Here is a 14,290-nt window from a genome sequence, read left to right as displayed (position 1 = left end):
AAAGATTTTTTTTCAGATGCTAAAACTCTTAGAACTTTCAACATAATTATCCAATATCTTACCTATTTGAACCTAGGTTCAAATTTAGAAATCTTTGGAAGATAATACTTCTGACCTCTCTTCCTCATCAGTGTACAGATCTGTAAACATGAAAATGTTTTTATCTCACAATTTTTCAACTCTGTTCTGAGGATTAATATCACAGACTGACTACTAATGGACTGTTGTACAGCTAACATTTAATTGTGGCGAGTTATATTTCTTGGAGATTTGAAGGTTGATTTTGTTCTGCATTAATTCTAGCATGTGTGAGTTTTTTAAAATACATTTTATTGTGCAAACATAACTGCAGCAATGGGAAGTCAAAGGCTTTCACAGCTGGAATCCATAGTTTTTTGTGGGTTTTTCAGGCTATGAGGCCGTGTTCTAGAACAGTTTATTCCTTATGTTTCACCAACATCTTCAGAAAATACTGGCATGGAAGAGAGTGGGGTACAGATACTGTTGGTTAAGAGGAAATGATTTACTTGTTAATCTGTGTATTGTTCTGTTGTTAAATGGCAAGTTAGTTAATGATCCATTATCTGCTGGAAAACCTCCCCCACCTGGGTGGTTTTCATTTGTAGGGTCTTGATTTTGTTGTTTTTCAGGACTGATAACCAAACTTTGTTTACTTTAAGGGTTTCTTCCTTCCTGTTGAAGTTGTCCATGTGTTTATGGATTTTAATCGCTTCCCTGTGCATTCTGACATGATAGTTGTTGGCATGGTCCAGAATTTCAGTGTTTTTCAAAAAGCATTTTATGCCCAGAATGGTTTATAACGTGTTCTGCTACTGCTGATTTTTCTGGCTGACCTGGTCTGCAGTTTCTCTTGTATTCCTATACTGCGTTTGGTGGTCCCAATGTAGACTTGTCCGCAGCTGTACAGTATGCAGTAAACACCTGCGGCTGTGAGACAGTCTCTCTTGTCCTTCACTGAGTGCAGCATTTGCTGGATTTTCTTGGTTGGTTTGTAGACCATTTCAAGATTGTGTTTCCTCACCAGTTTTCCTATTCTGTCTGTGACTCCTTTGATGTATGGTAAAAAAAAAAAACCTTCCCTTTGAGTTGTTGTTTGTCTTCACTCCTCTGGGTTTTTCTGGGTCTGGCAGCTCTTCTGATGTCTGAGCTGGAGAAGCCATTAGCCTGTAGAGCTCAGTCTAGGTGCTTCAATGCATCTTCCAGGAAGTGGAGTTCACAGAACCTTTTTGTCCAGTCTACCAGTGTTTTTATTGTGCTTCATTTTTGTCCTGGGAGATGGTTGGAGTTCTTGTGTAGGTATCTGTCCATGTGTGTAGATTTTCTGTATAGTGTATGGCCCAACCATTTGGTTTAGTTTGGCGATGACCAGGACATCCAAGAGTGGCAATGTTCCTTTTTTTCTTTTTCCACTTTGAATTGGATGTTTCGGTGGATGTTTTTCAGATGGTTCAAAAATATGGTCAGATCTTCTCCATGGCTCCAAATATCCTCCACATATTGGAACCATGTTGTGGGGTTTGTTTGCGTGGTTTTTTGTTTTTGTTTTTGGTGCTGTTTCCAGAGCTTGCTTTTCAAAGTGTTCCATGTAAAAGTTTGCTGTCACGGGGCTCAGAGGGCTTCCCTCTCTCTGCTTGCGGGATCCATTGTCCCACTGGAAGTAGCTTGTAGTGGGGCAATGTTCGAACAGGGCTGTGATATCTTCTGGAAAAATTTGTCTGCTCCCTTCTTTCTGACAGCTGTTAACTCAGCTGATCTGTGATACCAGAAGTGAGTTCAGCTACAGTAAAGTGATTTTGAAGAGAGACCACCCGGCGTTTCGCTGTTGATGTATTATTTTTCAGGCCTCCTTTTTGAAAGTGAATGCGCCAGACCTGAGGTTAAGCAAAGTAGTCTGCTGTTGTCTTATCTGGTTGGCTGTTACTTAATTCTGATTTAGCTGTTACTTAATTCTTGTACAGGGTTCATATTCCTCTAACATAGTTAAGCAGTTTGTTTTCTGAAGTGTATGGAAATTTTTCCAGGAAGCAATCAAATATCAAACTTCATCAGTTATCAAACTTCTGCTACACACAGTAGCATTTTCACATGTGAAGACAAATTATTAGGGTTTTTCTTATCCCCATTGCAGGAGAAAATGAATATTCTTCATTGATACTGACCCTGTGTTTGTCCTGAAGTATAGCACAGGAATTATTCTGGGAGGGGGGGACCATGTGGTTTTTGTACAATCCCCCCACCACCACTGTTTTCTGTGAAGAAAACAGGGGGTACCAAAAGAACATTTTTTATTTCTGCAGAATAACTCCTGCACAACACACGTGGACATCAAATGCTGGGATAAAATTTTACAAAATTCTTGCTGGTCTAATATTCTTCCAGACAGGGTTTCCTGACTATTGGGAAACCCAGTTTTGACATGGGAATGAATAGTTCAGATATTCTTTTCATCTTGATATAGCACTGTTCCAGACTGAGCTGCTTGTATTTACTCCTGTGCACAGCACCCTAATTCTATTTTTAGATACAGCACCGGCATATCAGGCATCTACTAGTGTGTTTTTTAATGTGGTTTTGTGAAAGCCAGAAAATTTTATGAGCACTGAGAGGTGAAATCGTTGTGGATTTCACCTACTGATTTCCATGAATCATTTGGAACTAGCTGCCATTGAAAAGTACATTAATCGCTTATTATATTTTAGTAAGATTAGTAAAATGGACATACTTACATTTTCTTAGGTACACAATACTGTAATCTGAATGCAGGCAACATTTGCTGTCTTTGCAAGAAATATGCTTCCCTGAAAAGAAAAAGGAAAAGCTATCTTTTCTCCCATGCAGCAGCTGACAGGTATGAATTGTGCACTTACCGTGCAGACAAAAGCCTAACAGAGAGCCTTCAGAAACATACTTTCTGTTGCCTTGTTGAGACATTAATAGTACGTGCCTCAAGTTGGATGTGCCACAAATCGATGAAAGCACTTTGTGTGACATACAAAAATTTGCTCTTGTTGGGCACAGCTGCTGGCTCTTGTTTGTGCAATTCTACTAGTTCAGTTAGTAGTATTGGTGCTGTTCCCTAATGTGGAATGTGAAGCAAGACTCACTGTTTAACAGGGAACTCTGTGACCTTTTCATTAAGATTTGCAGAATGTGACACCTGAGTCCCCACTCTAGATTGCATAGTGGTTTCCAGCACCATGTTTGCAGCTGAAGAAAGCTTGCTCCTCTATGATTCTTACTGATAAGCAATAAGGGCAATGTTTTTAAATATCTTAGTGGACAAAAAAGTTATTCTTCTAAAACAAACAAACAGGAGCCATTTCAAAAGCTGCTGTATCTTAAACATTTGGCATTCAGATATGTGGTTTGCTTTATTAAAACGGTAATCTGAAATAAAACTTTAATCTCCAAAACGTCACGTATGCATAGATATGATGCCCTTTATGGCCATACAGATATGTAATTAAGGTTTTTCCACATGCATGAAAAAAGCTGCATTAAAGCTTAGGACTGGATTGTGGCTTTGGCGTGGTTTCCGGACTCTTAGGACGCATTCATCATTTAAAAAGCATACCTGTATGGGACCATAGTGATGTAATTGTGTTGTGTGAAAAGCCCTCAGGAGAGCCTTTCTAGTCCATCTTAAGCAGAGAATTAGTCTATAAGGGAGACAAAGGTCTCTGAGATCCCAAGGATTTTATAAACTACTTGTAAATCTTTAAAGTTGGAGTATTAGCAAATAAGCAGCCATAGTAATTTATTTAAGCAGAGGTATTAATTAGCAAGTAAATACTGGTTTTGTACAGTTAGGAAATACTGTTGCAGGTGATCACCATGGAGCATAAGTCCTGTGATCCTGTCTCAGCAGTCAGAGAAATGTTGAGTTGCATAGATCAAATCTGATTCTAGTTCTTTTTGTTAGGAAATAGTTCTTATCTCCTAGCAGAATGGATCCAAACAATATTTACTCTATCTATCTGAATTTGACATGATGTTTGCTTCTTGCAGTAATCAGATAATGATTTTTTCTAAAAAAAAAAAATTGAAAACTATGTTATAGGAACATGTTATCGGAAAAAGATCTCAGAGAAGAGGACTGTAATATAGTCCCTTTGGTCAAGTTAAATTTGCTTTTAAAATATGTGCATGATTAATAGGGCACATGTTTGTTTTACAAAATAAAACATGTGGTTTTTATAATCTCTGTCTCCTCTTTTTTGCTATACTGGTAGACTGGAATAACTCAAATCTTTGCATGCTTTCTTCATTTACTATGAAACCCTCTTTCTGTGTGTGTTTTCTCAACAGTGCAGAAAAATCCTTTCTTCCTGAAGCTACAGACACACATATACTCTTCTAGTAGGTAGTTGCTTTGAATGGCCACACTGTGCTGGAAGTATACAGGTGCTTCTATATTTCACTGTTAAGTAAACCTTTGCCTCTTTATTTCTTTCATCAATCCCCTTCCTTAGTTCCCACCACAGCTGCAAGCACCCCTGATGCTGTTGACAAGTATTTGGAGACCCCTGGTGATGAGAATGAGCATTCCCATTTCCAGAAAGCAAAAGAGAGGCTTGAAGCTAAGCACCGTGAAAGAATGTCTCAGGTGAGTTGCAAATGAGTTCTTTTATTTACTTAATTTACTTCACTTGTTTTTTTTTTCTGTGATGTTAGCTGTGTTCACTCATAATGGGAAACTATTAATGTAGTGTTTTACCTTTATGACAATGAGCCTTGGGTTTGCTTATTTCCTCTCCTTCTTTCTTACATCTACAAAAAGTCAAGCTTTTGTTGTATTCTTTTTCCTTCCTCAAAATGTATGATTTCACTGTATCGCTTTTGTTTTGTTTTAAACAAAGTTACTGTTGAAATCACTGACACAAATTAGTCACGACTTAAAGCAGTCAACATAGTCTGGGTTGTCTCTACCCAAGGGTGGAGAATGCATGGCCCTCAAGATGTTGTTTTATGCTAATTCTAGTTTATTTCAAGGAAATGCAAGGATATCTTGTTTTTTCCATTTTAGTGTAATGCAGATTACTCCCAGATAATCTGTTTTGGGGCCTGAAACAAATAGTTCGTTTTCACATTGGTCCTAAAGTGATTGTGGAAGCACAGTTAGGGGTCATTCTCTCGCTGGCAGGATGAATCACTTCGTGATTCACTCCTGCCCCAGTTTGGAAAGCGATTTCAAAACACGCCTTTCATTATGAAAGGTTCTTTTTTTAAGGCGATTGTGGTTCCCACTGGCAGCATCACTTTAAACTCCCCTGTCAATCATCTGACGTAGGCCCGGCTTGGAAATTGGGGGAGGGGGGGGATTGGAAGCTGAGAGAGTATGTTCTGAAGCTGAGAGAGTGTGAGGCTGAGATAGTGTGACAAGGAAGATGGCAATGGAGCAAGGCAAGGCAGGGGGAGTAGAGAGGAGGAGGAGACAGAAGCAAGACTGGGAAGGGAGCTTGGGGCCTGGGAAGCGACATCGCCAGGCCGGGAAGGGAGAAGAGGAGGAGGAGGATGACGGAAATGGAGGGCACTGGGACCCAGGGAAGCCTGTGAGAAGCACAGGACATGTTTTCCTTCCTTCCTTCCTTTTTTTTGGTGGGGGGGTAAATACAATTAAGCGCTTAAGTGACAGAGTGGTTTGGCACCTTTGCAAGTAGTTGCTAAACCATTCTGTTGCCTAAGTGCTTCGTTTTATTTTATTTTTTTTTAAAACAAGGAACCAAACATCACACCAATAATGACAAGACAGCACTCTGGGGGGGATGACATCTCCCAAAAAATGGGGAGGGATGTTAAACACCTCTCTGCCATTAGTCCCTTCCTTCCAGAATGCTGTGATTCCAATCTTTCATTCCCACTTGTTGGATAAGCTTTGGAATCGCTTTTTTTCAAAAGAACCTCTTTTTAGCTGATGTCTGGAAAAAACAGTTCTTTTGCCTTTGCCTCACTTCATCATGACAGATTCAATCACATTGCAACAGGAACCGGTTTCAAATGGGAACTACAGTCATTTAATTCGCTCAGCAATCTGATTCTTTTTATAGTGAGAATGGGGCCCTAGAGTATCTTTGGGCTTGTTTAAGCTGTTCCATAATATGTGCATTTGTGCCTTCAAGTCAGCTGTTGACTTATGGCAACCCCTTGAATTTCATAGGGATTTCTTAGGCAAGAAATACTCAGAAGTGGTTTTCCTAGTACTGTCCTGTTTTACAGTCATCTTCAAATTATTTGTAAAGATATTTGTACATCTGTTCATTTTGTTTGTTTGCTAGTCCATAGAAACAATATTTTAACAGTTGCCATATCTGCATTTTCTTCAAAAACAGTCTATAATAGGAAAAAAATTACTTGTAGCAGCATGTGAATAACTTTAAAATCTCATTCAGTATAATATTTAGACTACTCCTAGTGAAGCAGAAACTTGTGCTTGTGGAGTAAAAATGGGATTAGAGTGATTAAAATTTGTCTTAATAATGGATCACATTGTTGTTCCCTCTATCCTTTCCCAAAACACATATACACATCCACAGAATTGTCTCATGCTGTGTGCCCTGAATTCTGAAAACTGTTAGACTTTGAAATGGCTGGCTTCTTTAAATCTTCACCAAGAAGTTGTCATTTTCTCAGCATGAAAGAGCCAAGTCTTTGAAGTATCATAAATCTACAGCTCTGATAGCTTTGTGTTTTCATTGAAGAAGAATAGCTTTATAAGCTCATATGAGAGAACTTCATGGTCCTTGAGTATCTCATCATTGAATGTGCACCTTTCTGTTGATTTTTTTATTGTTACTATGTGTGTGGATATTTGATAAACACACACACACACACCATAGACCTCTTTTTTTTAGTAATCATATTTCTTCTAACCCTGTGATTTAGGGGGGGGGGGGGTAGAAGAGATGATGATGATGATGATTTTCCCTCTGTGGTACTAGTGTGCATAGATGGTGTGTGGCAAAAGAAACTGCATTTCCTGACCAGTTAGTAAAAATAGACCATCCAAATTTTACTTGGGACAAAAACATAGGCTTCTAAAGTGTAGAATGGGCGCCACCATTTTGTACGTGCTCGGCATGTACTAGGGTTAGGGGCATCTGGAAAGGACACCCCTTTCTAACCCTAGTATGTACCAAGCACGTACTTTTTGCCCGTCTGGAACGGGCCTAAGAGGCTAAGAAAGAGACATATATAGGCATACTACACAAAGCAACAATCCTGTAAAGTAAAACTTAGCAGGGCATCAAAATACATACTGGAGCATGAGGAAAAATGAGTTTAGATTTAAGAGTGAAGAACCTATGGTCCTCCAAATGTTGATGAACTGATAGTCCCATTATTCTTTACCATTGGCCAAGCTCCCTGGGTTACTGGAAGTCCAACAACATCTAGAAGGCCACAGATTCATCAACCCTGATGTAGAGTATTGCTTAAATGCCTAATACAAGGATCCAATTTGACAAAATCATAGAATATCTCATATTCTTAGTAAGTGAATTAAGTCAAGACATCCAGTATCTCTGCTTTACTCTATAGTAGGGATGGGCAGGAGGTAGATTGGAATCTACTACTAGTTCTCTAGTTAACATCAGCAAAGGTCTTGGACTTACACTTGGTGGACAATTGGAACAAGTAAAACACTTTTTCTCCCTAAATTAGATGGGGGAATATTGGAGGAATATCTCTCTCTCTCTCTCTCTCTCTCTCTCTCTCTCTCTCTCTCTCTGTGTGTGTGTGTGTGTGCGCGTGAGAGAGAGAGAGAGAGAGTGTGTGTGTGTGTGTGTGTGTGTGTGTTTGTTATCTTGTACTGATCAAAATGTCTGGAATGAGCATATGGACAGTGACATCTTATTCCTTAATTCCTTGCATTTGCCTACCTTTTTCCAACCTCATTTTTGTATTTGGCTCTGTTTGATCAATCTGAGTCCTAATTAAAAACAAACAAATAAGAAAGTAAATCTTGCAGATGGCATGTTTGTCCACTTCCTTCTATACAAGGGACAAACAGGAGCTTCAAAAGGTGTGGGGAAAAAATTGTCTGTGCTTCTGAAGACTTCTGAAAACTGGGGCCCTCCAGATGTTTTGGATTACAACTCCCAAGAGCCTGACCAATAACTAGGGTTGGTGAGGGTGATAATAGAAAACGTCTGAAGGACACTAGGTTGGAGAAAACTGGTGGGTGTTAAATAATTGGTCATGAAGGAGCTGATGTCTTAATTTATGGTTCTATTAATCATCTTCCTGCTGTCTCATAATCCCAGAACACATTATGTAATAGTGTCTAGTCACAAAATCAAGACTGCAGTCTTTGCATCATCCAAAACAAAATAAGTCAGTTGCAAAAGACTTTGGCGGGATACACACCGCCATATAGTATGTATTGTATACGTACTAGGGTTAGGAAGGGGTGGTGCTTCCGCACCCCCCTAACCCTAGTACGTATACAATATGTACAAGATGGCGGCACCCCTTCCACATGGGCGCCTCCATCTTTACGTACTGGACGCATAGCTTCCAGACGTGTCGCGGCGCCTATGACATCGCGAATGCGCTTGCGGCGCCTCACAACGTCATAGAGGCGCCGCAGAAAGAAGCTCCAAAATGGAGCTTCTTTTTTGCTCCGTGCGGGAGTCGCGCGGTTTGGCTGCTGCGGCTCCTGCGCGGAGCAAATGGCGCCGGCGGGGGAGCGCCGCAAAGCGGCGGTTTGTATCCCGCCTTTGCAACCACCTAACAGATAAGATTGAAACTGTGGCCTGTTACAGACTGCCAAAATAAAGCTGCTTCGGGTCTCTTTGGAGGTATGCTATTTAAATGATGCATGGGTCCTAAGAGTCCAGAGGTCACACCAAAACCACACTCCATTCCTAAGCGCTGGAGTGCAGCTTTGGTGCAGCTTTTGGATTCTTAGGACCCATGCATCATTTAAACAGCATACCTCCAAAGAGACCCGAAGCAGCTTTATTTTGGCAGTCTGTAACAGGCCTGTATGTCTTCAATTAAAAATCAATCATAAAATTTCTTCCAGTTCATTACAAAAACTTCTATGTAAAATATGGCATTTTTTGCCATCCTTGAGATGTTTGGTATGGTATGATGGGCAGAATAGCAGAATACAAAACGATTTTAGTGCCAGTCAATCTCAGTTTAAACTTTGCAAACTAAAGAAGCTAAGTAGGGTCAGCCCTGGTTAATACTTGGATGGCTAAAGAATACTAGGTGTTGTAGGTGTTTCAGAGGAAAGCAATGGCAAACCACCTCTAAGTATTCCTTGCCTAAGAGCCCTGTGAAATTCAGGGGAGTTTACATAGGTCAATAGGTGACTTGAAGCCATTTACACATAAATGCATTTCTATCCCAAAATCCTTCACAGAGCTCAATATTATGAGCCATAGAGCTGATCAAAAACAGAAAACAGTGTTTTGTTTTGTCGATACTGTACTCTGCAGAAAATATTTAGGCATATACAGGCCTAAATCCTTTTTGTGAACCCGGATTAGAGTAGAGTGGAACCAATGAATCAGTTGGATTTACCTGTGTGTTGACCATTGAATAGTGGATTCAATGAGTCTGCTATAGTTGGGAGTTCCCAGCAGGATTCCAAATGGGCCACAGTCATGATGTCTTTAGAAATAAGGAATTTGATATTTTTAAAAGCATACAGTAAGTACATGACTTCTATTTTCAGTATTTGAGTATGCCATTTAAGTCACCAACAGTTTCATGACTGTTTACATGTATATAATCTGGCTCTCATATAGTCTCCAAAGTCAGTGTCATAACTACAAGGAAAAGAACCAAAGATTTTATTTTATATGCAGTATTTTTGCCAACAACAAAAATGTAGCAGAAACCAACTGACTTTATACACTTACCTGGCAGTAACTGATAATGTACTTGAAGTATCCAGGAGACATAACAATACAAACTTAGGATATTTTATTTAAAAACCAACAGCACAGCTCAAACCATCTTAAGAGGTATGTGAATGTAATAAAATGTTTTCATTTTCTGTTTATATCTGGGCAGGTCATGAGGGAATGGGAAGAGGCAGAACATCAAGCAAAGAATTTGCCAAAGGCTGACAAAAAGGCTGTCATCCAGGTAAAAGAAGAACACTCACTACCAGTTAGTAATGTGGAGTAAAAACAAGTCCATGAAATGAGGGGTTTTGTCTGATTTTAAGTGTTTCTGTTTTGTGTCTGCACAAGAAAGACTGATAGAGGAGAGATAATATAATAGTATCTTGAGCATAGTAGCAACTCAGCTAAATCCAAATGTTAAGTGCTAACTAAATTAGACCCATTGAATCCAAGAGAACAATGTAAATCAGAACTCTTATATGATTATATTGATTCACTGGCCTTCTTAGTTGGGACTAACAATTTGGGTTTAGCTATGTGTCTAGTAGATTGTAAGCCTGAGGGCAGGGAACCGTCCAATTAAAAAGATTGTATGTACAGCGCTGTGTAAATTTACAGCGCTTTATAAATAAAGGTTAATAATAATAATAATAATAATAATAATAATAACAACAATAATAATAATAATAATAATAATAATAATTGTGTGTTCGTGTTGGCAATTTGGGCTGCACCCTTAAGGTGGTAATGGCTCCTCTCTCTTGTAACTGTCACCTTGGCCTCAGAGGGAGCGATCAGGCAGACCGAGCAACATCAGGGACAGCCTGAAGGACGAGACTTCTCCCTCCTTTAACTGTCACCTTGTATTTGTATTGTATTCAATTTTTACTGTACACCGCTATGATCATTGCGGAATAGCGGTCTATAAATAAAACTTATTATTATTATTATTATTATTATTAGCAGATAATATTCTGTTAAGAATATATGCATGTATAAGCTTCCTTTACATGTGTAGGCATCCTTTGTTGGATTCTGCAGAAGTTGGTATTCATTTCCTTCTTCCACAGTGTCCAAGTCCCCTTCCTCAGCTTACCTACTGAATACTCTCTAAAATCTCTCACACAACCATTCCTTGCTTTACAAGGAAGAGGCAGAATTGTGGAAATGTCTCTCTGTAGCCAGGTGTGAAATGATAGCATCAGCAGTGAGATCTGCCAGGGTCATTTGGGGGTCTTAATGTTGTTGCAGACATCTAATGTCTGTCTATGGGACATAGTCAGATACATTTGAAATTCTGCCTGCTCCCACAAAACAAAGAATGACCTTGGAATGAGGGGGATTCAGGAGTTGTTTAGGAAGTCAGGGAGTTCACCCTACAATGCTGAGTCTACATTTCTGAGCTGAGACATACACACTTGCAGCTCATGTCTGAGAAATCTTTTTCATTTGGACACTTTGCTCATTGTTTGTTTTATTAAACCCTCTCCGTGTATTTTTTTTATCTTAAGCTTTGTCAAGAATGTCCAGTCACTTCCTGGTTATATATCCAAATAATTTTTGCATTGATCAAGATCCAAGTTTAAGTGTAATACCTGCCACTACATTATGTTGAACAGTCTCAAAAGTCAACAGAAATGTTAGTTTCTGCCATGATATACAAAAAGAAGTATTAGAAAGACTGCTAATAGATCCTGGTTAAATCAGTACAGTACTAAGAATCAGTTACATGACATTTGCTAGTTTAATTCTCTTCTTGCTTATTTGAGATAATTTCCATTTGTTTTAAAACAGCATTTCCAAGAGAAGGTAGAATCATTGGAACAAGAAGCTGCAAATGAGAGACAGCAGCTCGTGGAGACTCACATGGCACGGGTGGAAGCCATGCTCAATGACCGTCGCCGTGTGGCTCTGGAAAATTACATTACAGCTCTTCAGGCTGTTCCACCCAAAGTAAGCAAAATCAGGACTGAAATAAGCATAGATTTATCACTCTTTGATGTGTGGAAGAAAGTGAATCCTGGCACAATTGTTTGAGAATAAGCCCAATTGCACCCACTGAGACTTCTGTTTGAGTCAGTATGTATAGGATCAGGATGAAGGTTAACTAAAATTTGGTTTATCAAATTTATATATTATGAAGAATTATCCTAATATTTTGATACACCAGAATTACTTGAAATTGCATTGTCATCAATATCACACAACATCAACAGTAACCATATAATAGTAATATAACATCAACCTTTTCTTTGTCGCCATGGTCCTAATGAGTCCCCCCTTCCTCCGCCCCAACAACCTGCTCTTAGTCCTAAGAGGGAACTGCCTATTGACATCAAATGGAATAGGGCCAGCCCTATTATCAGGCACCTGTCTCAGGCAGCATATGCTTTTGCAAAAGCAGCTAGATGCTGAAGGGCGGAGTTGTGCATGATTTAGAACTCTTCCTATGCTCCTTGAACTGCTGTGTTCAGATATGTTGGTGGATGCTGTCTAATTTCCAGTGCTGAATTAAGATTCAGCTATTACACTCTTTGACTTATGTATGTGGAGATGAGAAAGGTACCATTCTCTCCTTTGATTGAGCCAAAAAAGATGTGGTTGGGATACGCCCTGAATAGGATATTCTTTTCTGATTTAATAGTACTTGCAGGAGGTTGTTTACAATAAAACTATGGTGTCAGAATGAAGGCTTTTGCTGTAAAGAAGTCAAGAACTTACAATATTTTCAAAATTCTTCAGTTTTTTGCACCAAGTTAATAAGTTTCTCCTCTGTCTCTTAAAAATCTTGCAGACTTGTATACAAACGTATGCACATTCTGACATATTCAAGCGTATGGGATCTTTTAGCCCTATGAGTTGCACAGCTCCACAAATTTATGTGCAACATAGACACACCCACACACACAAAATTATTTGAATTTGAATAGGGAATTAATTAGTTCATGCATAAGGGAGATCCATATTTGATCATATTGTCTTAAACTAGTGGTTCTCCACCATTGGTCCTTCAGATGGTATGGACTTTATCTCCCAGAAGCCCCAGTCAGCTTGGCCAGTGCTCAAGAATTCTGGATAACCAAAGGTTCAGAACCACCGTATGAAGCAAAGAAATACATCCTTCTGATCTCTCTGTTTCAAATCTATTCAAGACAGGGCCTTCTGGAACCCTACACCTATGTGGCAAAGCAGACAGCCCAAAAGCACCATCCCAGGACTGTGTGGGGCCCATTTGCGTTGGGCTGAGGCAGGCACATGCACCTAGCCCTAATTCAGGTTGCCACCCTTTTGGGTTGTCTGTTTGAGGCCATTGTCAACTGAATGACACTTTTGAGGCATGACACTGTGCCTAGGTATACAGTCATCCCTCCGTATTTGCGGATTTGATATTTGCAGATTTGATTATTCACGGATTTCATTAATATGTTCTCTCTAGGACTGTCTAAGTCCTCCAGTGCAACTCTGTGGTCAACTTTAAAGAATGCAGCTTTAACATTTGTAGCTACTCCAGTGCCATTCTATGGTCAGTGTATGTTGGACATTGACCACAGAGTTGCACTGGAGGACCTAGAGATTCCTAGAGAGGTGTCCTCTCAGGTAAAAACAGTGTTTTTGTTATTTGCGGTTTTTCCATATTCACGGGGGTCTTGTTCCCCTAACCCTAGCGAATATGGAGGGACAACTGTATTTACATCTTCTGCTTGATTTATGATTCTCAGTTAAATTCTCACTTAAAGACACCATAGTAATATCATCACGCATACTGGGCAGGATGCTTTGGGCTGTTTTGAGCACAGCAGCCTGCCAACTAAATGAGAGGGAAAAAACTGTATGTTTAAGCTATATGATTGCAGGTATATATTCTTGGAGGAGAATTATCTTTATTACACCAAGTGTATTTTAAAAAAAATTCAGTCAAAATCAGATGGGTTTGCACTATACAGTCAATGGTGAAAATAAGCCTTTTTTGGTATATATGCTAAGCCACAACTGTAAATGCTGTCTTCTGAGATAAGTGAGTGAAAATATTCATCATTTTTTCCTTCATGTCAAGAAGAGAAATTATTTGATAGAACTCAGAGAGCCCCTACTGGTTTCCATGAGTATTTCTTTCAGTTGTGTAGTTTTCACATAGATACACAAACAAAATTTATATTTTCAAATATATAGCTCTACATGGGATAAATATTTAATATAGATGGTAGCTGCATGTAAAAAGTTTAGTGATCATTTTGGTCATAAAAAATCACCTTGGCTACTGAACCTTCTAAGTGTAAGACTGATAAGATTACAGGAGGGCTGGGGAGTGGTTATTGCCCCAGTTTCATTAAAATCTCAATATGCTCTGGCCATTTAGCATGCTTAGTTTACCTTAGGGTTGGGTTTATTTAAGGAGTTATTCTGTCTGC

At 39.3% G+C, this 14,290-nt stretch overlaps 1 protein-coding gene across 2 annotated transcripts in view; it reads left to right on the top strand.

Annotated features, from left to right (window-relative positions):
- Positions 1–14,290, top strand: part of LOC121925384 (amyloid beta precursor protein) — a 213,387-nt gene that overhangs the window by 152,525 nt on the left and 46,572 nt on the right. For both annotated transcript variants that reach the window (XM_042457470.1, XM_042457469.1), the window contains 3 exons: positions 4,494–4,627; positions 10,048–10,122; positions 11,676–11,834. In XM_042457470.1, coding sequence (XP_042313404.1) covers positions 4,494–4,627; positions 10,048–10,122; positions 11,676–11,834 — 368 coding nt within the window. The remainder of the gene's footprint in view (positions 1–4,493; positions 4,628–10,047; positions 10,123–11,675; positions 11,835–14,290) is intronic.

Source organism: Sceloporus undulatus, chromosome 3, assembly GCF_019175285.1.
Source record: "Sceloporus undulatus isolate JIND9_A2432 ecotype Alabama chromosome 3, SceUnd_v1.1, whole genome shotgun sequence".
In the NCBI taxonomy this organism is placed as follows: Eukaryota; Metazoa; Chordata; class Lepidosauria; order Squamata; family Phrynosomatidae; genus Sceloporus; species Sceloporus undulatus.
This window is presented reverse-complemented; position numbering and strand designations above follow the sequence as displayed.